At 42.7% G+C, this 24925-nt stretch overlaps 1 protein-coding gene across 4 annotated transcripts; it reads left to right on the forward strand.

Annotated features, from left to right (window-relative positions):
- Positions 1-24892, forward strand: pals2b (protein associated with LIN7 2, MAGUK p55 family member b). 4 transcript variants are annotated; one of them, XM_049603339.1, is made up of 14 exons: positions 1-113; positions 6873-6935; positions 10027-10284; positions 15474-15592; positions 16211-16363; positions 19172-19324; positions 19597-19824; positions 20655-20786; positions 20879-20975; positions 21969-22037; positions 22129-22290; positions 22409-22611; positions 22790-22918; positions 23686-24892. In XM_049603339.1, the coding sequence occupies exons 3-14, from the start codon at positions 10152-10154 to the stop codon at positions 23860-23862; spliced, it is 1755 nt and encodes a 584-aa protein (XP_049459296.1). In that variant the 5' UTR covers positions 1-113; positions 6873-6935; positions 10027-10151; the 3' UTR covers positions 23863-24892. The 4 variants fall into 4 exon arrangements, with proteins under 4 accessions (XP_049459296.1, XP_049459297.1, XP_049459298.1 ...); XM_049603340.1 differs by having other exon boundaries at positions 15474-15574; XM_049603341.1 differs by lacking the exon at positions 10027-10284.
- The last annotated feature ends 33 nt before the right edge of the window (positions 24893-24925 follow it).

Raw genomic sequence — 24925 nt, forward strand, 5'->3', positions numbered from 1 at the left:
GTCGTGTTCTCTGGTAGTCTGCTGCGGGACCAGGACAGACAGCTGAGGGGGGGCCTGAATGTCCAACCGGGACGGTCGGTGGACTACCGCGAACTCACACGCACGATTCACAGGTAAGTCACGGCTCGTGATCGTATTTGTGATGCGAAGATTTTAGATTCATTCATCCTCTGGCTTCCAAACAGGAGACAAAGACACTTTGCCGTGTTTGAGGTGCAGTAGAGTTTGACAGAAAGGGGAGGTTTGCCCCCCATAGAGCCCGCTCTGCTGTGAGAACAGGCTTTATTCACACACAGACCACTCTGCGTCGGGCGCCCATCGTGGAGTGGGACGAGTCCTTTCCCTTTTCCTGCAGATCATGAGGAAGGACACAGCGGATGGGTTGTAGTCCTAAGTGTGCGCACGCTACAATGGCTCGGATGGGTAACAAAAAATGGCCGCACGTGTGGTGAGATCGGTGCGAACGTACAGTTGTCTGGTCAGCCAGAAACGGCGCAAGCGTCTGGCACGGATCTGGCGCACGGTTCAGAGCGCACGGTATCTGGCGCACGGATGTGGCCGTGCGTCAGAACCGTGGCGTCGATCCATGACTGGGAAGACATGAGGAAAGAGCAGCAGGTTTTGGTGCTGTGATAGACTGCAACATCTACCAGCAAAGGATGGTGGGCTTGAGAGAAGACACAGAGAGCAGCAGGTCATACACAGTATCATGTGCACTGGGTAGAACATGTCCTCTTGTTTTGTTGTCTAGAAAAACTTTCACAACAGATAGCCTATCAACAAAGCTTAGTTTGATTTGAGCTGATGCTGAATGAAAACCTAGAGGGGGCACCGGTGATCTGGCACAGCCTGACGCAGCCAGACGCTCCTATTGATTTTTACTTTTGTCCTCCACTGAAATCTATGAGTGCTCTACCTAATAATAATGCTCTAACACGATGTCAGAACCACTTTGTGTGAGCACTTAATCGAAACATGACACCACTTCCATATTACAGTGGACTACAGCTCTCAATGAATCTTGGGACTTCCTTTGCTCGGAGGAGCACAGGGTCACTTGGCAAGGTTTATAAGCTGTTTAGCCTCGCGCACGTGATTGGGGAAGCCCATGAACATACGCAACATCCTTGGGGATCCTTCCTGGGAGGGGCAATACAGGCCACCAGACCACTGTAGAGGGGCTGCATGGATCTTGTTGCATCTAAACCAGAGTTTATGGATCTTTCCCTCTTCCTTTGAGTCCTGTAAGAAGCCCTAATCAGATTTGTTGAATCTAATAGGAGGAACAAAAGGAGGAAGGGAAGGAGACCGAGACAGTTTAGTGCATTAGAGTAAATCTGCAGTCCCTGGGCAGGGATATCCAGCAAGAATCCAGGATGACCTTTATTGTTCTGCTGAAGTAGGTGGAATGAGGCACAAACTTCTCAGCCCTCATATGCATATCCCTTCCTGTCAGCAGGAAGGAGAAGAACATGAATTTCAAGTGGAACAAATGCTGCCATGTCAGAACACACTACTACTTTTCCATTATTAATACACAGCTATGGAAGAGATAGTACAGAAAAAGGATGGGAGGGGCAGAGCCTGAAAGAGACAGTGAAACATACACACACACACACACACCCATACACACACGAACTGGAGTGACTCACACTTCCCAGCTATGAACAACACATGTATCAGAGGGCTGTTATCGACACACCTTTCATCAACCATCCCTGTTCTGCGCCAAGCTGCACCTCCCTACATTTAACGCATAACTGACCCTGTCACGGTAATCATGAGCTAACTGCATCTCTGTGGGGAAAGTACACAACTGAATGACTAACCTATACAGAGAGGAACGCTAGCTCGGAGGGAACTTTATGTAAAGAATTGCTTCAAGGCAATGTTTTTGGCAGTTTCTTGCTGCAGCCTATAGTGCTGATTCGCCAGATTTCGTCCATCACTAAGGCCTTAAAGGGGCACGCCACTGCAGATAAACAATAACATTATACATGTAGCGTGAGATAGTTTGGTTTTAATCACCTCCTTATGACTTTCATAACCTTAAAAAAGATGTTGAACCTGGATGCAGCACTCTGATAAAACTCCACAGACAACAGACTGATAAGGATGATAATATGATGATGTATGAGAGATAATAACCAGCATATTTTCTGATTAAAAAGTCATCTGCTGATGGCATGATTTAAGGTCATCCTGTGAGCATACCAGCTCAAAGTCACATTCACTTGAACTGCAGCTGCCCCAGTGTAATACACACACACACGCACACAAACACAGTATAACCCTATGTAGGAGACGTCTGTGTTTGCAATTCTTGCCAGTATAAAAAACTAAGACAAGATGAGCTTAGAAAAAGGCAAATACGCAGGGTAAACTCATTAGGGACTAATTTCTTTTCCTTATCATCTCCTCCCGCTCTCCTCTTACCATCCAACACCACACAACATCAGTTTTCCCATTTTTAAACTTTGCAGTCATGTTAAGTGAGGTTGCATCACTTCGCCCTCCCCCGTCCCCTCCCTATCTCTTCCTTAATACTAATGATCAGTAACAGGAGGCCAGGAGGGGAGAGAAGACTGAGAGGAAGCAGGCACAGCCATGTGGCGGGTTAGATTATGTCATGAAGTGCTCATTATTAAGACCACTGTGCATTTGGTGCCGAAAGGTTTTGACGAGCCACGTAATTATATCATCCCAAGCTGCGTTGCAAAGTGCAGACACCCCACCAGCTGGAACATCACAGAGGAGCAGAATGAGGTCATTTTTTGGTGATGCTGGGAAAGTGCAATGATGCAACAATTGATGTCTTTGTGTTAAATGGCGGTAGTTCAGATTGCAGTGTCAGGTTAAGAGCAGAGGTAAGCATGAATCAGCAGAAAGGTGGATAAAGATGCATCCTCATCTTTTGTCGAGGAGTTGGAGAGCCTGAGGTGATTCAATGAACTTTTCACCAACAGCTGCAATATTAGGATGACAACTGGTTAGAAAACGTGGTTATGATAAATATTCTGCTGATATGGCCATCTTGGGGGTAGCAGTGTAATCCTCATATTGGGCGGCTGTGTTAACACATGGAGTGACCTACATAGGGTTTGTCTGGAGGCAGAGGGTGATGGGTGTGAGGAAGGACAGGATGGGGCTTGTTATGGGGGCTTGGTTATATGAATAGCCAGTCATCACACACACACACACACACACACACACACACACACACACACATGTGGGTCCACAAATACACACTGCTTCCTTGAATATCTTGTGCACCTCCAGCACTCACTACCATACTAGTTTCATACAGCGGGAGCGCTGCAGCTCAGTACTCAGGACAGTTTGGTAATTGCCCTTCGCTACCCCTGGAGTCAGCCAATGAATTGACATCTGGGCTCTCGGGCAGGACAGAGCTCACTGGCTTCTTTTGTGATTCTCAAGTCACTGAGAGGAACCGAGAGTGATGGCTGCTCTGAGAGCTCTGTGCCCCCGGCTCTGCGGTGCACAGGGGGGAAAGTTTTTGTCAGTCGGAAGAAAGAGATGGAGAGAATGTATGGACAGGGATTGAATGGATACTGCAGGATGGATGCCCGATGGGCTTGACTCTGTGTGTGTGTGTGTGTGTGTGTGTGTGTTTCATGACCCCCTAGGGATGTAGCGTCGTACTCTGTCCGAGACGATAAATTCACAAAATGTGCTCACTGAGACACCGAGTCGGAGGTAAAGTGAGATTTCCTGCTAGCGTGACTAGAACTGGAGGAATTAAAACCACACAGCCTGCCGATGTTTGTCTGAGCTTTAATAATGTGCATATGCACACACACACACACACACACACACACACACATACGCACATGCACACGCACACACGCACACAGGTTTACATGTGTGAGACAGCAATGATGTTTTGTACAAAACAAACCCTCTGATCCTCCCATAATCCTACTTCCATGAGCTGTCCATCATCTGAGTGCTTGGCAACCAGGGGGCACTCAGAGGGCGTTTTGTTGGCTCGTCCCTGCCTACGCACCAGCCAGTGCCAGCCAGGATCACAAATGACAACTTCCTATGATTTTCCCTCTGTCCCAAGAGGAGGACAGAGGAGCAGACGGTGGTGGTGATTAAAGGACATAGGGGGAGTCCTGAGTCCGGTGCATGCTCTGAGTTTAAATCAAAGTGAGCAGGGTCGACCTGGCTGGTGAAATATTCAATCGTGTGTTGTAATCCAGTTTCTAGTCCTTGAGATGACCTGGCTTTTGCATGCATGTGCACACACAAACTATCCATGTCTATTCTATGAAAAGCATTCATGGACATTCAGATTTTAAAAAAAGTCATTTAGTGCAACTATCACAACAGGAGCTACGGTCATTTTGCAGTTTGTGGAGACGATGAAACAGATTATGAAGGTGTTTGTATTCAGCGACCACTCCCACCACCCTTTTCTCTCTCTTTCTCATTTCATCCTCCCAAGACTTGAGAGGCTTTTCCCACAATGCTATTTAATCTTTAAGGATTCTCCTCTATGTCTCCTCTCCTCTCTTTCATGACTCCCAATGTGCCTTTTATCTCTTTCTTATTCTCCTGCTCTGAATCTCTTCTCCGTCTCCTCCGAAAATTCTCCCACTCCTCCTGCCCATTTTTATCCACTCCTCTAAAATCAAGTTCTGACCCTTCCCATCTTTTCCTACCCAGATCCTCTCCTTTCCTCTTCTGTTCTCTCCTCCCTCCCCTGTTCAGACCTTTGATTGGCCCAGCCTGGCTCCTGCCCCGCGGTGCGGTTGATTTGGTGAGGAATTGCGCCGGTGGCTTTGCCTCCATTAACATTCTTCCAAGGGATATCTTTCACTTCCAATGAGCGTGCCGAGTCTGATTGTAATCTGCGTTGCGTAATGAATCGACCTCTCACTCTCTCCCCCTTCCTCTCGCTTTCTCTCATGCAATAAAGAACCAATTAGCTCCAGTATGATGGATAAAAGACCCCAGAACAGCAACAGGGGAAACTAGCACATCAGTGATGAGTAGATGTCCCTTGTGTGCTGTAATCACCTTGTAAATGTTTTGGCACTTGGGAAGCGTTGTGATCGTTTCCAGCAGAGACTGGGTTTGCATGACCCAGAACAGCAACAAGCTTAAAGGCATAGTTCGTATTTTTTTTTAAGTGGGGCATGAGGTATTTATCCATAGTCCAAACCTTGCAGAACACAGGAGTTAGTCTATCGTTGCCGGTTAGTTGGTTAATTTGATTATGTTATTGTGTGACTTTGGTATTTTAAGGGTTAGTTAGAACCAGAACTCCTGCGCTCTGCAAGGAAAAATTGCTGCTTTGTCAAATGAGTTTGATGGCTTTGAAGAAAGCCTAGAAAGGGCTGTCTTACAATGACATATTGCACTGACTATGCATAAGTACGCCACACATCCCCACTTTAAAATATCCAAACTATCCCTTTATGGTCAAAGTTTAAGGTGTCAGTGTGATCTCCTCTTAAGAACACATACTTAAATACCAATATTCTGATTTATAGGACGTTTAACTGATGCTTCTACACACTGTTTTTACAGAGTGAGTAAATAGAACCTGTGATTTTTATAGGACAATCTTTCCAAGCACCACTCTATCCCACCTCTCCTCGGGGCAAGAGAAACAGGAAGATAGAGGGAAGGAGAAAGAGGCTGAAAGAAATGAAGCGTGAAAGAGTGATAATCTATTGTTTTGTGGGTGATTGCAGGCATCACTTATTTGTAATCACTCAATTTCATTGTGGGTTTTTTTGTGCTGGCTTGCATTTTCTAATGGTCCATTTCACAATGGCTATTCAGAGCAGCATAAATGGTTTTAGCTGTGCCAGACTTTGCAGTTTGTGTGAGACAGATGATGCTCTAAACATTGTACAGTAGGGTTGGGGTTGTTGCAGGGGAGTGGGTCCTTTAGATTCATATTCAGAGTCACTTATGAACAGAAACCATAGAGGAAGAAGTGAGGAAATGACCTTTAAAACTGGTTTTGGGGCTAATGCAGATACCAATACTTGGGAATTTGTTCTGGCAACTTGAGCCCGACAGTTCATTCAACTTGGGAATACCATAACAATTTCACAGTCTGCGTCGGCAGAGGTAGTTTGCGTTGATGTCACCTAACTGTTGACAGTAGAATTGAACATGGTTTCGAGCACCTTTAGGACTCCTCTTGACTTAGAAGTTGAGGTTGACAATTACTTTCCTGGTGAAGATCATTTGAAGCCCCACAATAGGCACAGCATCTGCTTTGCATATTAGCCAATACCTACAATGATATGGATAAATCTTTGTTGAGGTAATATCAGGTAATAATACAGATCTTCCATTATAGAGATCTAGTTCTACATAAAGCGCATAATGAAGGTTTGTATGCATATGTCTGAGTGCGCCAGTGAAAGTGAGAGCAGAGTCTTTGTGGGAATGAATGCAAACCGCTCTGTCATTACTCTGAGAGAATAGTGGCCATTTACTACGTTAACGGCACGGTGCCAGCTGATGATGCAGGCATCCTTGAATAGCTGAGGACAATGAATCGTCCTGGATGACTCTGTGCATCGCTCTGAAACGAACAACGGCCTCAGTCTGCCGACGAGACTCCTATCTTGCAGAAAACGGGGGATGACACAGATAGATGAAACAGATAATCCACTGGGAAAAAGACGGAGTCATTGGGTGTGTGTGAGGGATAAGCTTGAGAAGGAATCTGAATTCTCAAGCAAATGTGTGTGTGTGTGTGTGTGTGTGTGTGTGTATGAAGAATGATGAAAACTGGTGAGCAGCAATGTAAGTAGGACTGAATATTCGTGTCTCACGAGGATGAGTCTCACAGACTTCTCCCTTTCTGTCCCTCTCTCCAGGTCTTCAAAATTGACTGATGAACAGCCAGTAGGACCGGGGTTGGGCTACACCGACTGGCACAGGTAAACACAACTTTCTCCTCGCCTCGTCTTCGGCACCGACACACTGGAGATATTTAGGCACAAGTTTTCTGCATGCTGACATGATTTTGTCAGTTCAGTGGGAGGACTGCCAGTCTTTGAAGCTGGGATGTGCTCATCGCTGCTCTTAAAAAAACTTTACTTTTAAGGAAGTAGAGAGGCAGCTGGTTTTCCCGTGTGTTTATATGTCCATGTGGATTACACGGTTGGTAATACTTTCTCTGTACTTAAAGGGCCATGCTAGTGTTAATCTAAAACTGTGAAATTGAATTTTCAGTTTTATATAACAAAGATCTGAATATATTCATTTGCTGCTTATGAATCTCACCCAACTATGACTAGCAGAAAGCACATATGTTATTATTGGCCATGTTGGGTACAATTATATTTTCATCAAAGCAGGGTAGTGTATAATATTTACAGATATTGATTTTGTCTTCATAAATCTGATCGAGGGTTCAGCCAATCATACACATTTCTGCTGCCTTTAAAAATACCTATGTGCTATGTACAGAACTCACATACACAGCATCAGCACATTGCTGATTAATTACCCAATTTTGTTAATAAAACAGCACAATGTTATTTTGCTCGTTGTAGGCGTGGAGCTTGGTGTTCAGTTATTTTCTTAAAATCCGTGTTAACCTCCCACGATGCTTTGTTTTGGAAGAAACAAAGCACTTATCTTTGTTTTCTCCTCACACAGCTGTTCTGCCGCAGTCAAACCCTGCGTGAACTCAGCTCTCATCTTCTTATTTTCTAAAGAGGAACAATTAGGTCGACAATTTGGAGAAAAGTCAGATGTGTGATCAACAAACCGTGAACTGCATTTAGTTTTAGAACACCGTATTGTTGTCCAAAGGGGAAAATCCTCAGTCAAACATGGTTACAACAGGCTATGTCAGCAAGGTGTACATCAACAAGCCGTCGCCAATCACACTGTTAGCCGTGTAAAGATGTTTAAGCGCAGGATATGGTGAGAGACGGAGAGAGAGAGATTCTGTAATCCCATGCTTTCGTGGCCAGATTAAAATCCCATGTCCCAGGTTGGGGGAGGGGTTGACTGGTCATGTTGAGGATGGGTTGGAGGGAGAGGTAGGGTGGGGTGGATTAAAGCCTACAGATCTGCTCCTTGCACAGCTGTGTCGCTGTGGGAGGAGCCTCTTTTATGATGACTCTAAACAGTGGGATGTAGTATGAGCTGCCTCCTCTGCTTCCCCTCTGTATCTTGACAGCTTTGATATTTCAAATTCATGAAAGGCAACCAAAAAAAATTCTGCTAAACTTTTGAAAATGGGTTGTGTTATGTCATACCATAGCTAGAACTAGGGCTGTGAGATATGAGGAAAATATGCAATATGCAATAATGTTGTTGAGTATCATGATAACGATTACTTGGGATAAATAAACAGATACTGAAGAGTGCTCAGTTCTGCTTTTCTAAATTGGTTGTTGAATTCTTAAAAGATGAAAGGGAACTATTTCTTAAAGGCTTTTATTGAACAAATTGAACACTCGACGGAAAACAAATGACACTAATAAAAAAAAATCATAGTTACATTTTAAAAGTGTAGTTTTCTGTTGATCTATTCTTTCATCTAACTAATTAAATCCCTGAGTGCAACACTGCGCTCTTTTACGATGTATTTATTGTGCATTGTGATGATGATATAAAAAAACCCACTATTGTGTAGGACTAGCTTGAAAACTCAGGTGTGCAGTGGCTTCTTCTTAGCCTTGCTCATGGCGCAGCTCTGGGTCACCTGACTTCTTATCTAGCATCACTAGAAGGTCGAAGGTCTCCGGTATCCAGTGAAATATCGCAACATGTACGGGATAGATTGGCACAAAATTTGATGCATGCCCCGGATCAATTGTAATAACTTTCATGATCCTGTGACTTTTCATCTAGCACCACCATCGGCAACATTATGCCGAACTACAGCCTCACAGAAATGCTAGCATGGCTGTAGACTGTCATTGCCATTTATTTCAAAGACAACATTATTGTAAAATGTTTATTCTATGTGTCGTGATGATTCATTTTGAACATCTCTGTAAAATAATTATCTAATAAAACAATACTCCCACTAAGACAGTATTGCACCATGCACTTTCCCCAAAGCATTTTGGCTCAGGCATGCAGCAGTTTAAATTGCAACCCCAAAATGTGCATAATCCAGTCAGCACCTCGTGTTAACTGACTTAGCAAGAAGTAAGGTCGTGAGGGCACATTCATTTAAGAAGAAAGAGAGACCGAAGGAAAAATGAAAGAGGAAAATAAGCTCCCATTAGGCTGACACATGCTGCTTTAAGGAGGTGGACGACCGCTGGGGGAATACGTACGAGCACAATCTGCACACGCTGAGAGTTTCTGCACATTGCTGCAGCGGGGCGTCCAAAACCATGAGCGGTGTGAATGAGAGAAAGACGGAGGAAAAGAATGGGAATGTAGGGTCAGGCCCCCTTCAGTAACACTTATGTAAGATTACTTACATAATGACACATTCAACTGGTGTGTATGCGTGTGTGTTTGCGTGCGTGCGTGCGTGCGTGTGTGTGTGTGTGCGTCTCTGTCTAGACAAGTGGGGCAACTCGACTTTGGGTGGGGTCGGGGGAAACAAGAGGAGGGGTACTCAAGCAAGCCCTCAACAGCAGGAGAGGATTGTGGGATTATGTGTGTGTGTATGCGTGTGTGTGTCAGTTATCAACAGAGGGTGGGGGGGTGATGGTTAGGAAGGGAAGGTATTAAAGCCAGAGTGGAGGGAGGGGACTGACAAGCATTGAATGTGTCCACATCTGTGTATGCGATCCAGCTTTCTACCTCTCTCTGTCTCTTTTCACGCCTGTCTCTCTGAACTTATCTTCACATTAGCCTCTTCCCTTTTTAAATTTCTCCCCCTCATCTTTCCTCCTCCTCTCCACTCCTCTTTCCCTCCTTGTCTCTTAATATCCCCTGATCTTAATCCCACTCTATTGTCGCTCTCTCTTTGTGTTGCTTTGCTTCTCTCATTCTCTGTCCCCAATCCTGTCTCTCTCTATACTCTCTGTCTCTGTGTTTTCGGGAGTTTAGCGGGTCAGCAGTGCCAGACAAGACGATTGGAGGACAGAAGACATAGTTGCAGAACTACTGGTGGTTTACTAGTGGTTAGCCTTAGAATACTTGTGGCAGCAGAGAGGAAGAAGGAGGGCTTGGCGATGGTCACAGCTATGGAGGATGCCTGTCCCAATGGGGTACGGGAGGAGAAGGAGGAGGTGACGCCCCCGGGACCGCCTGGCGTGGAGGGGCCCCCGGCAGTGCAGTCCACCCAGGAAGCAGATGCGTCTGGAGGTGAGGAAAGGAGGAGGAAGAGGTGGGGTGTCACCTGGGAGGGGGGAGATACTGTAGTTTTTGATTTTGTTTTGAAACTTGAGATGGAGGGATTGATAGAAGTGTGTCATGAAAAATTAATAACCTGAAGGCAGTATAGTTAGTCAGGTACCTCCTACAAAGTGGTTGTCAGATTTTTCTTTAAATGTAAATGATCTGATGATCCTTTAGAGCTCTGTTGCCCAACCTTTATTGTCTGATGTATCCCCAGAGCCCCATCAGATGAACTTAAATACCCCTTCATCATTCTAAAGCTGTTCATTGAAATTCATCTTGAACTAGATGCTATTTCACACTATATACATTATATAAAACAGTAATATATTCATGAGTGAACTGTCTGTGTGAAGGTGGTTTGGTCATGTTTGCATTTGGGTGACTCTCACATATGTGGGAAAAGCTGGACACTTCTTTATCCATTATGTCAAACATTCCCCTTTACGTCTATCTATCACTTTAAACTATTTTATCCATACATTTAGCTGTTTATTTCAACCATTTATCTATTACTTTTAGCTGTTAACTATTCAAAGTGTTTATCTAATAGCTAACTACTAGCTTTAGCTAACTATTTCAACTCTCCATTGATTATCTTCAAGTTTAAATAACATTTTAAGTATTTATCCGTTACTTTTAGCTGAGTTAACCATTTCATCTCTTCATCCATTATTCTAAAGTTATACCAAACATTTCAACTGTTCACCCATTATCTTAAAGTTTGCGCTAACATTTCGACTGTTCACCCATTATTTTAAAGTTTGAGCCAACATTTCAACTGTTCATCCATTATCTTAAAGTTTATCCATTGTCTTCAAGTTTTGGCTATTTTGACTGTTAGTCCATTATTTAAAAGTTTGAGCCAGCATTTCAACTGTTCATCCATTATCTTAAAGTTTGAGCTAACATTTCAACTGTTCACCCATTATTTTAAAGTTTGAGCCAATATTTTAACTGTTCCTCCATTATTTTAAAGTTTGAGCAAACATTTCAATTGTTCATCCATTATCTTAAAGTTTGAGCAAACATTTTGACTGTTCATCCATTATTTTAAAGTTTGAGCAAACATTTCAACTGTTCATCCATTATTTTAAAGTTTGACCAAACATTTCAATTGTTCATCCATTATCTTAAAGTTTGAGCTAACATTTCGACTGTTCATCCATTATTTTAAAGTTTGACCAAACATTTCAGCTGTTCATCCATTATTTTAAAGTTTGACCAAACATTTCAACTGTTCACCCATTATTTTAAAGTTTGACCAAACATTTCAACTGTTCATCCATTATCTTAAAGTTTATCTATTGTCTTCAAGTTTTGGCTATTTTGACTGTTCGTCCATTTTCTAAAAGTTTGAGCCAGCATTTCAACTGTTCATCCATTATCTTAAAGTTTGATCTAACATTTCAACTGTTCACCCATTATTTTAAAGTTTGAGCCAATATTTTAACTGTTCCTCCATTATTTTAAAGTTTGAGCGAACATTTCGACTGTTCATCTATTATTTTAAAGTTTGAGCGAACATTTCAATTGTTCATCCATTATCTTAAAGTTTGAGCTAACATTTCGACTGTTCCTCCATTATTTTAAAGTTTGAGCGAACATTTCAATTGTTCATCCATTATCTTAAAGTTGGAGCAAACATTTCAACTGTTCATCCATTATCTTAAAGTTTATCCATTGTCTTCAAGTTTTGGCTATTTTGACTGTTCGTCCATTATCTAAAAGTTTGAGCCAGCATTTCAACTGTTCATCCATTATCTTAAAGTTTGAGCTAACATTTCAACTGTTCACCCATTATTTTAAAATTTGAGCCAATATTTTGACTGTTACTCCATTACTGTAAAGTTTGAGCAAACATTTCAATTGTTCATCCATTATCTTAAAGTTTGAGCTAACATTTTGACTGTTCATCCATTATTTTAAAGTTTGAGCAAACATTTCAACTGTTCACCCATTATTTTAAAGTTTGAGCCAATATTTTGACAGTTACTCCATTATTGTAAAGTTTGAGCAAACATTTCAATTGTTCATCCATTATCTTAAAGTTTGAGCTAACATTTCGACTGTTCATCCATTATTTTAAAGTTTGAGCAAACATTTGAATTGTTCACCCATTATCTTAAAGTTTGAGCTAACATTTCGACTGTCCACCCATTATTTTAAAGTTGTAGCTAACATTTCAGCTGTTTATCCATTGTCTTCAAGTTTTAGCTATTTTGACTGTTCATCCATTATCGTAAATTTTGAGCGAACATCTCAACTATATATCCGTTATCTTGTTTATGTTTTTTTAAATGTAGTTTTTATAACTGTTGACCCCTATGACTATTTATCTACAGAGTGCTCCAGGGATGACACTTTTTTTGCAGGATGACGCAAAAGTTGCAGAAAATAAGTTCAGTGTGAAACAAAGGTTTATGATACTTACATATTTTGTTCAGCAAGATAATCTTCACAAATGAACACCACGTTCATGATTTTTGAAGCCCAAATGCAATCACCAAAAGTAAAAAGCTAATGTTAGGCTATAAACAAACTAAACTACGATCGCATGACGTAACATTGCCACAACAATGATCGGTGTGATGATGTTGTGTAATCTTATTTAGCCTCTTGTTAGCAACGGCCTTTTTTAAGACACATAAAGTCTTCAAAACTCATGGGTGGGGTACTTACTGATGTATTTTATGTCGTAAAACAAAATGTGAAAATCTCTGAAACCAACAGAACATAACCACAGCCCTTATTTCAGGCATCTAACGAAAAACCTATTGACTTTGAGACGAAGTAACCAGGAGCACTGAAATTAGACTCACTTTTAGCTCACAGTTACATCTCTCTGCTCCCTAGCTGACTAATCAGAACGTTTTATGCATTCTCAGCTGCAACAGGTGGTGTTCAGGTGCTACACCTGACTCAATATATAGTTTTTTTTCTAACTAATAATGTATTCTTTTTTCATATTATTATAGCTAGTCTACAATCTTTTTACTTACCGCCTAGCATATGTAGAAGTACCTCCTGGGGCACAAGTACCCCTGGTTGGTTATTTTCCCTGGAGGCAGTTCGATTCTAAACCTGCACCACTGAGAGAAAAAACACTGGAATATAATTTGTTTGGGGTGTTGATGCTGTTGTCCTCCTCTGATCTCCATCTTGTCTCACATTCCTTGAGAAACAGAGATAGGAATCCTTAAGCGGGGAGGTTCGACATTGGCATTCACCACACACAGTGCTGGTAGGTGTAGCCTACATACAGAGGCGGTGGTTAGATGGTTAGAAAGACTGCAGGCAGACCACAGTGGCACAGAGGGAGGAATTAAGAGCAGGTAAGCAGGATGATTCATTATGTATGGACGATGAACCAACTGGGGGAATAAAAAGCACTCTACTGTAGCTGTCCAGTTGCTGTTATCTCGTAGCTTTTACAACTTCTTCAGGCCAGGCTTAGCAAGAGGCTCGTAGGTGGTTGTATCTCCATGCCATATTTCATGGGATTATGGAGACTTTAGGTAGGAGGCGTTAGTTCATCTCCAATCTCTCACAGGATAGAAAAACATCTCAGGGTTGCTTGTTAGGATGAGAAATGTACACACAAGTACACGTGGCAGGGGGGCTGTGGACGGGCTGGGATGAGCAAACATTCCTGTGGCCGAGGACGCGGTGACACAATGAGCTGACCGAGTGGGTAAAGGTCATCACAGAGCACAAAACTCTGCGTCCAGCTGTGTTTTTTGTTGGTGTATTTTTGAGGATCTGTAGTCAGATTTGTTCAAGTATGTTAGTGAGGTCAGTCGGATGAGTCATTGGAAAATTGGTAAACACAGTATTCTTGTAATTTCAGGAGGTTCCATGACTTATTGTAACCGTGACTGTATTGCAATCAAGGTGGTGGCTTAATGCTTGTTAGTGTGTGTGGATGTGTTTACTACAATTACAGCTCTGCTCTGAAACTTTGTGTTTACTCTAGCTTGCGAAACAAAGTGTGGGGTCCCTGCAGGAACTGAGTATCCTTCACACACATATTATGTATCTGAATTAGATTGTGCTCCTGTGTCGTCATGCAGCGGAGATATTGCTTTACGGATACACAGGTTTAACAGTCTGCAGTGCAGTTTTTAACCTCCCTCCTCTGTCCTTCTTTAAGAGGATCATAAATATTTAAGGTTTGTTTTTGCATGGAGCCTTCTGTTTATGCAGCCTGTCTGTGCTCCATGGTTTTCAAGCCATAGTGAGGTCTTCTTCTCCCATCTCCCTCTCTTCCTTCTTAATCATACGGCCGTGCAACTTTTGTATGCATGATGAATGAATGATGGGTGATAAAAAAATGACACTGTCAAGCTATAGATAAACGAATGTGGCGTTTTTTGCACTTCTTGTGCAAAATAGAATTTAAAACAAGGTTCTAAAATACAGAATTTCATAATTTGTATTTGTCAAGGTAGCAGACGTGCCCCATTTTTCTAAATAGGAGAGTGTAACTTGACTTCATGACACGGGACATGAGTCAAGGTCGAAGATGATAATCAGAGAGTGAATCAACAGTACACACGTGCTGACTGGACATATTTACTCCCCACATACGGGTGTGATGACACAGAGAGGCACACATACGCACACACGTTCCCATGGCTTTAAGTGTCTTAAATGGGCTTATGTTGGCTTTGCGACCCCAGCATTAGGGTGTTGGTCGGCTGATACCTACGGTCCACACCTCTCCCTCTCTCGGCTTGTGTGCACAGAATACAAGACTCAACAGAGTTCATTTGTTATGATTCTTTCTATGATTCCTTCTGCTCCGGCATGTTAAATGCATATGTGGGGACTTGCTGTATATACAGACGTAGCTTTGATGTGATATTTTTGGCGGCAGGATGTGTGGCTGTACAGAACTCAGCATCATTATGTAATATTTATACATGTCTCTTAAATCAAGGCCTAGTTTTGCAGTAATTGAGTACCATGAAAGTTCAAGGTTGATCCTGACATTCAGAGGCCAGTTTGTCCTTCTCTATCTCTCAGTTGCTGCATTACCTTAACTGATTTTGGGTGTGTGTTTATGCTTTGTATGACTTTCACGCCCTACTCACTCCTTATCTTTGTCTCTCTGTGTTTGTCTGTATCTTTCCTATCTCGACCCGTCCATCCAGCCATGCAGCAGGTGTTAGATAATCTGGGTGACCTGCCCACCTCCACGGGCGCCAAAGACATCGACCTGCTCTTCCTGCGCGGCATCATGGAAAGTCCAATTGTACGCTCCCTGGCTAAGGTAGCACACACACATAGCTCGGGGTGAGCGGCAGTGAGCAGACTAACGAACCACTAGCCACCTCCGAGCACCCACCCACCCCACCCCACCCCATGCCGCACTTAGTCTGCTCCCAGCAGTGCTTTGCTCGCTGTGGCCGAGGTGCTGAAGTAAGGCTTTGACTGACAGTCACTGCGTCTGCACACAGATGACTCGCACACATGCAAACGAACTGGCAGTGACCGAGTGATGCAGCTTTACACTGCTGTGCCTGTTATTATAGACAGTGCATGTATAGCAACACCTCTCTACACAATCAGTTTGCTCGCACACACATCTTCACTGCTGTAGCAAATCTAGTGCTGAGTGAGTTCATTTAGAAGACAGCTACAGTTCTTTTAAAACAGGCTGTTGTCGTTTTCCACCATTCAGCTTATGACTTACCATAAACAAACACTTTTAACTTTTAACACAAGGCACCTGTATTTAGAATCCAATCTAATGCAAGCAATCACAACTAAACTACAAAACTCACACATCCAAATGAATACTAACATACACAAACAGTTATAACAGAGCAAAAAACACGACTACCACCTCTCCACATCTGCCCTCCCTGACCCTCTCTGTCTCCCCCAGGCCCACGAGCAGCTGGAGGAAGTGAAGCTGGAGGCAGTGCAGGACAACAATGTGGAGCTGGTGACGGATATCCTGGGAGACATCAGCAATCTCAAGGTGAAAGACGACAGCGCCGCCGAACTCTCCAGGATTCTCCAGGAGCCGCATTTCCAGGTGAGGCGGAGCAAACGCTCAATGGCGTACACACCAAAACAAAAAGCCATAACTGGATTTCAGGAATTTTTTGATTATGCTGTTGTAGCATAACATATAGGCTGATACACTTTGGTTTCCTATTTTAAAGTCAATATTACTGATCATATTACTATCTGATGTGCACAGACTATTACTAGTGCAGTTAACATTTAGAGTTCCACAACAATCCTGTTTTAGTGTGTTAAGTATCTGTGCGTACATGTGTTAGGGGATTCATTTTTCTTCAAATAAACTGGTTGTCCTTTTCCTTAAAAAGTCAAATATACAGCTTTAATTTGAAAAAATTACATGGTTTGTTGAGTTCAAGGGGTGGCTAGTTGTTCCCTTGCCAAAAGTTAGCCTTACTGTGGAGGGTTTTTAGCCCCTTCCCCAACAATCTATGCCAACATGGTTGTTATTAATGGATGCCTTAGGTTGTCCAGTTTCACAAGATACCACAATCTTAAATGAGCGCTCCGCGGCCTCAGTAATGTCGGCCTCCACTTACTTTCCCCCTTCAGCCCCTTTCTTAGGGGCACTACTGCACACAGGTAAAGGTAAAACAGACAAGATTTCTCCTTAAGAATGACACCTAAAGCTCAATTTCTCCTTAGCTGAGGGATTTTCACAGTTGCATAGAATCCCTTAAAAGGTGTCCTTAGTTAAGGAAAAATGTTAACTCACTTACTGCGTTGAAAGAGATTTTACAGCGTATGGCTTGCTTGAACTCACGCTTGTGATGCCTGTTATTGTCTCACAAAGTTGGTTTATGGTTAGATAGTGGGAAAAAATGGCAGAAGAAAAGAAGACAAGAAAACCATGTTGGTCAGAGGAGGAAAAGATTATACTTCTGGAGGAATGCAATCATAGAAAGCACAAACTACAAAGTACATTTGATCCCCAAATACCAGAAAACAGAAAGTGATTACAGGAAGAAATTGCAGCGGAAATGAATTCAGTCAAATCCACAGTGTAAAATCAAAAACATATTTATTGGGTTCTCCTCTCCTCGGGGTGTGATTGTTTTTTGTTTTTTTTTTATTTATCACCTTAAACTCTGTCATGTTGGAGGTAAGGTAGAGTCAGAGATACCTCAAGGGTTTTTTTTTGTGCTTTGGTTGCTATGGTCCTTTGTGAAACAGTCTAGGGATTCCTTAATTATAAGACCAAGACGAGGCGAAAACCATAAATGCTTAAGTGAACATTTTAACCTTAAGGAGAAGACTTAAAGGTATTTTGTGCAACCAGTTTTGTTTTGAGGAAACTTTAACTAGGACTTAAAGGAAAATCTTAACTTAAGGTGTGCAACCAGCCCCTCTACATTAACGCCCTGGCTATTGGATTGAATATTGAAATAATGGACAGGTGCCAAGTGACACATTTTTTGACGACTTTTTATTCAGTATTTTTGCAACTTTTTAACACCATTGATTGACACTGTAAATAAATATGTTTTTCTGCTCGCTGTACTTTAACCTTTAGCTACCTCAACAAGCTAAATTATTGCAGGAATACTGTAACACATCACTATATGCATATTTATGAGATTAGTCTTGATATTTTTTCGTCCAAAAGTTTATAGCACAGTGAACGTTAAGCTCAGACTGCAGTTGTAATGTTTTGACTGTAGTTACAGTAGCACAGAGCTGATGTTTTGGATCCCGTCCCCATGCATCAATAGAACATTAACCTTTATCCTTGGACCTACCAGGGGCTTTACACAGGCTCCACCAATAGGAGTTAGACTTCTGAGCCCAGCGAGGCCTCTGAACAAATCAGAGCCCTTTGTGCTGTAAGCTGAAGGATAAGACCCTGTTGACCTACTGAGAGTAGAGAGACGTGGAGGGAGGGAGTGGCGGGTTTGGAAGAAAAGAGAGAGGGAAACGGATATCGCGCTGAAACACTGAGCGTGAGTTTACAGAGTTTTTTTCTGAACCAGAAACTTGTCTGTTTGTCTAATTGTTGGGAAGATATTTTAGAAAGTAGTGCCAGTGGCATCTGAAAAAACAGGCTCGGATGAAAGTTGCAAACCAAGAATTAATTGATTAGATTTTGGTGCTAATCCATATTTGGCATTTGAGCCATTAGATGATTAGTTTTTGTTTGTTTGTTTGTTTCTGCCACAATTTAGGCACATCCACAAATTCTAGTTTGGTGTTTAAACAGCTTGGTGTTCACATTTTATTTATTTATTTATTTATTTTTCAAATCAAACCCAGAAGACATATGATAAGTAAACTGTAACAGATGCCACAGGATTGCAAATTAGACAGTGAAGTGTTGGTAAAAGCGTCTGCTGTGCCGTCTGCCCTTGAGTTGACTCTGCAGTTATCCTACGCTACCATTCTACCATCTGTCCTCACACTCTACCTTTTAGAGCTGTTATCAAAATTTTGCTTTATAAAATCAAGTTGCATGTTTGTTTACATCATTTACAACAAGCCCATGCGACTTTTGCTAAACACTATTCACCATGGCCACAGGTTACAATTGCAGGATAATGCTAAATGCTAAAACACTGCGCAACAGTCAAAAAGTCAGCAAACTGACTCTGTTACTAAGACAGTAATTACTCTCTAAAGCTTGCTAACATTAACCACCATAAGCTACAGGTCATACCAGACCAAGTCATGCTCTGACAGCGACACCACAGAGTGTATTGACTTGAACATGTGTGTGTTTTATTGCACATGAATTCAACGTTTCATTTGTAAGAGGAAGAATGTGCTTCTTTTTTTTATTTCGTCATTACTCCCTCCCTCTTAATTTGTCCTCCTCTCCTTTCAGTCTCTTTTGGAGGCACACGACATGGTGGCCTCTAAGTGCTACGAGGTCCCGCCCCCAACTGAGACTGCCAATGATGCGGCAGTGAACAGCGCTCTGATGCAGGCTGATGCTGTGCGCATGATTGGCATCCGAAAGAAGGCCGGAGAGCCACTGGTGAGCAGAGAGGGACAGCCTGAGTGTGTCTGCATATTAGAGTGTGTGTGTGTGTGTGTGTGTGTGTGTGTGTGTGTGTGTGTGTGTGTGTGTGTGGCTATTGCTGGAGGGGAGTGGTTGACTAGACATATGACCAAGTGAATCACTAAGGGTGTGAGTAGATGGGTTATGGGTGAAGGTGAGTAAATCAGTGTGTGTGTGTGTGTGTGTGTGTGTGCTACAATCAGATATCTGCAAATAAACATCACCCTGCTCTCTTCTCCCCCTTTCAGGGCGTGACATTTCGTGTAGAGAAGGATGACCTTGTCATCGCTAGAATCCTTCACGGCGGCATGATCGACAGGCAGGGTCTGCTGCATGTGGGCGACATCATCAAGGAAGTGAATGGGAAGGACGTGGGCAACAACCCCACCGAGCTGCAGGAGATGCTCAAAGACTGCAGCGGAGGGATCACGCTGAAAATACTCCCGAGCTACCGAGACGCTCCCGCACCTCCGCAGGTAAACACACACACAGGAATCTCATGTGAGATGATCATGTAAACATAAGCACGCACACTTATGTAATGAGTGGCAGATGTTGGGCAGTGGTACAGGGCTGGTGATGTGTCCTGCGGCCCTCCCACAATCCCCTGCGCAGGAATGTGAACCCTGGGAGCCCTATTAATAACACTCCACATGCTATCTAGGTCACACTAGTTGTTTCTGTCTCTTGCACACACTCCAAACACACACACATGCTCTCTGTAATCTCATGCTCGCTCACATGGAAAGTACAGTAATATATGATATTTTTAGATATTTTCCCTCATGCGTGCACCACACATTTTTTTGTCAAGGCTCCTGAGTAACAAAAAGAAAAGATATTTTGCATCCTGAACAAATGAGACGTAGGCTTGGAAATGCATAGAAGGGCTACAGTGAATGAAGAGCAGTAAAACTGAATTAGACGTAATGCAAAATCACATTCTGCTCCGCGGCTCAGGGCGGCCTGCACAGTATATTTTACTGGCTTGTTTTATTGCTTCCTCTCGCTGCTTGTTTAATCGAATACATCAGCCAGAGCACTTACCCTTCCTGGCAAAAGCCCTCTACTGTTGGCGCAGCGTGAACAGCTGTGTCGGGTGCAGTGTGGGACGTTGGACGTAATGGGTGTGAATGAGACACTGTTACTGTGTCAGTGTGTGAGACAGCGTGCTCAGCATGAGTCTCTTTGTTTTGTTTATTTTCATATATGTGTGTGTACTTCATCCGAAATTGTCATCAAATCAGATTTTTATTTTAAGCGAGCCTGTGAATAGGAATTAAAACTGTGCTTGTGTTCATCACAGGTGTACGTGCGGCCGTACTTTGACTACAATCCCACAAATGACAACCTGATTCCGTGCCGGGAGGCGGGGATGGCCTTTGCGAAAGGCGACATCCTTCAGATTGTCAACAGAGAGGATCCCAATTGGTGGCAGGTGAGCGTTCCTCCATTTATTTCCTTTGAGTGTGCAACATTTAAAATGATAGGCTCATAAAGAACTGTGAACTGATGTGTAATTTGTGCCAGGCGTGCCATGTGGTCGGTGGGGCTACGGGATTGATACCCAGTCAGTTCCTGGAGGAGAAGAGAAAAGCTTTCGTCCCTCGAGACTTTGATGGATCAGGTATGTTACAGGGTGTCTGCAGGTCCTTAAAGATATTCTGTGCGGGATTTTGCTCATACAGAAGCAATCAAACACATACTTGAAATAGCATACAGCCTGGTTGAAAGCATTTTATCGTTTAACATTACAACATGGTACGGCAAACGTGAGTAAAACAAGCAATTTAGGGTCCCGAGAACTAGTCAGAACTTGGTATCTGTCGTGTCTGGCAGGGTATATATCTGCAGAGATTCTGCCCTCGGTCTGTATTTTCATATTTTAGTCTTCGTTTTTGTGCTTGAGACCTTTATGGTTGTGTGCCCCCATAGCGCTCAGATGAGAGTGGAGCTTTATAAAAAGGTAGTAACCAGGTGCCAGATCATAGTCAGCAGGCATCCGAGAGACACAGCACCAAAAAAATGCAAATATAATGAGGTGAAATGCCAAATAGCAGTGTATCTGGGGTTGGCTTTTCCTTTTATTTTCACTGGCAAGCATGTTTCTTAACAGTAACAGACAATCCTGCATAGAATACCTTTAAAAAGTATTAAAATGTCTTAGTATATAGCATGTACTACATACACTACTTACTTTTATACTCACCTATAATGCTTGAATAAGGAAAAGATGATTCAACTAAAACATCTAAATCTTAAGTGTGTATAAAAACGATCTTGAAAAGGTTTTAAAAAGCCTTATATTTAACTGTCTGATACCTGTAGACAGCCTGCGTTAGTGTGTGTGGGATGCTGATATCTGACCTTTGAATAAGCCCTGTGACTGGTGCTGTAATTAGGCTAAAACGTCCCAAAGTTTCCTGTTTCTCTCTGTAGCAGTCATAAGGTTGAAAAGATGGACTGGTCTAAAGTCTGTCAATTAGACCTGTGTCATTTCTCCATCACTGAAAACTGATTTAGAGGGCCAGCCAATGTTTCAAACAGAAAATGGTCCACGCCTGCCCCCGTCTGGCCAAATGCTGTAATAGCACAGACATAAATGTTGCTTGTTTTGCAGGAATTCTTTGTGGAACCATAGCTGGAAAAAAGAAGAAGAAGATGATGTACCTGACAGCCAAGAATGCAGGTCAGAAGACTTTCCATGCTGTTGATATTTATCTCACATCTTTGGTATCTTTTTCTCTCATTAGCTAATAACTGTGCATGTGTTTGAACAGAGTTTGACAGACATGAGCTGCAGATCTATGAGGAAGTGGCAAAGGTGCCGCCTTTCCAGAGAAAGACCCTGGTTCTGATCGGTGCTCAGGGCGTGGGCCGACGCAGCCTGAAGAACCGGCTGATGGTCCTCCAACCCACACGCTTCGGCACCACTATACCATGTACATCATATTTTTACTGTATCTGCGTCTCTCAATGCCTCCACACCCCAACACACACACACACACACACACAAAAATGTTTTGATCTATACAAACATTTAACTGAGTGTTTCCTTAGACACTTCACGGCGGCCCCGTGATGATGAGCTGGACGGTAACTCCTACCACTTCACCACAAGGACAGAGATGGAAGTGGACGTGAAGGCTGGCCGCTTCCTGGAGCACGGCGAGTACGATGGGAATCTGTACGGCACCAAGATCGAGTCCATCCACGAGGTGGTGGGTACAGGACGCACCTGCATCCTGGATGTCAACCCACAGGTAAGAGGAAGTAAAAAAAGAAAAACTGTGAGTCAAGTGTCCTTTCAGAGACAACTGGTAGCATTGTCAGGTATAAACATTGGAATATAAAGAAGGGACTTTTTACAAACACAAGAGATTGATTGGAGAATGAGAAATATTTTTATAGATTTAAATTTATTTCTGTGTCTCTCCTCAGGCTCTGAAGGTACTGAAAACAGCAGAGTTCATGCCTTACGTGGTGTTCATCGCGGCACCAGACTTCGATACTCTCAAGGCCATGCACAAAGCTGTGGTGGACGCAGGCATCACCACTAAGCAACTCACGGTAGGTTAATACATCATCATTTACAATACACACACTGAGACACCCTCAAATAAGCAAGTCAGACCTGGGAAGTAATACATTCACACATCTGTATACACACCCTCATGGGGCGGCAACAGACACAGCCTAATAAAATGAACTTTAAAGTTATCAATACAACACTGTTAACATTTAGTAAAAGTTTTTTTTTTAAAATAAAACTAGCATTAGTAGTGCGCTTCCTTCTGCGTGGTGATAAGGTAGGTGGGTATAATTCATTAGAAAGAAAATAGTTCCTACATGAAACTGCTCACAACAAGGTCTGTGGATTATCTTAAGTAACCCGGTCATGATTTCTGGAAAGAGACATTGCTGTTGAGTTTTTAAAATGTAGTTTTTGGCGCTGTAAGCACCACAAGCTGAGTGCCATCTAGTTCCATTATATTTGAGAGAAGGCAGACATCTCTGTGGCCGATATCTACAACCCTCGGGAACTCAGTCTAGACAGATAAATAGTGTCATGATCAGACATCCAGAATGTCTCATTACGCATTGACCTCCTGAGACAAAATAAGAGACGGTTCCCTGCTGTTTTTTGTCGTGTTTGTCACTTCTTGAGATTCAAAATACCACTGGAGACTAACAAATCATATCCTCAACAACCAGTCATTTATTCAGTCATCATTTATTTGCTCACCTGCCATTCCTCTGAGCAGTAACTCTGACACATGCAGGGTATGTCGCTTGCATATGTTTCCACGTCTCACCTGTCCTCTGTGTGTTTGTAGGATGTGGACCTGAGGAAGACGGTGGATGAGAGCGCCCGGATCCAAAGGGCTTACAGCCACTACTTCGACCTGACCATCGTCAACGACAACCTGGACAAGGCCTTCGAGACGTTACAGGCCGCCGTGGACAAACTGTGCAGTGAACCCCAGTGGGTCCCAGTGAACTGGGTGTACTGAGGACCGGCTACAGTGACCAGTCTGAGCGGGTCACGCTGACCTACCAGAATGTCTGTGACCACAAAGGCCAAAGAAGAGGAGAAGAGGGCAGAGATACTTCTGTGAAATAACATAAATAATAATAAAACAAAAAATCGAATAGCTCTTTCTCCTCTTGGGCCTGCACGCTGTGCAACTTTTTTTCTACTCAAAACTCAAAGGGAAAGAGTGCTTATTTATTTTATAACTTTTTATGAAAAGATCTTTCTATTCAAGGTGGAAGAATGAAACAAAAAAATCTGGTCACGTACTTGGGCCATATTTTTGCATTAATTTATTATTGTAGTTACTCGTCTTACTTTGTAGTCGTTTCCCTTGATTTCATTTCTGTCTTCGTGGACATCGAGGATTTATGGTCACCATCCGAGCTCTAATATGAGGACGAAGAGGGGGAGATGGATTAGAGGATCTTTGAGCAGTCGTTGTCCAAGAAACCTGTCAGTGTCGCACATCATTACCATGCCTGAGCAACCTGTAGCGGTTTTATTTTCACATCCAACTTAATCCTTTAGTGTTTTTAATGTAGCCGGCCCTAAACTCTTTTATCAGTGTCCTCAGCGGGATCAACTGGGCAGAAATAAAGAGGTTAAAAAAGGCCTGTTTTCGCACAACTCCTCCGATATGTAAAAGAAAAACTTTATAATGTACTTTTTCAAGATCAAACACTGTGTCTGGTAATTTTTAGTTTTGTTTTCTTATGCTAGTTTTTCATCAGTGTGGTGATTTATACGTGTAGGGTGTAGTGTTTTGTCACATTTGGTCCATTGATTTGTTTTTAATTACCCTGTGATCAGCCTGTCTGTCTGTCTGTCTGTCTGGAGTGTGACCATCTACATTGTTGACCGTCATCTTTGCTGTCTACATACGCCAATTTGTTCAAGTGTTTTATATATGTGAATGTGGCACAAACCACTCCCTCCTTATGGTCCTTCTCTTAAGTGTTGCAGTATGCCAAAGCCCTGTTCATACTCCAAATAAAGTTTGAAATTCACTGTTGTTAAATTTGACTGGTATTTCAACAACT

This window comes from Epinephelus fuscoguttatus, linkage group LG17 (genome assembly GCF_011397635.1).
Source record: "Epinephelus fuscoguttatus linkage group LG17, E.fuscoguttatus.final_Chr_v1".
Taxonomy (NCBI): domain Eukaryota; kingdom Metazoa; phylum Chordata; class Actinopteri; order Perciformes; family Serranidae; genus Epinephelus; species Epinephelus fuscoguttatus.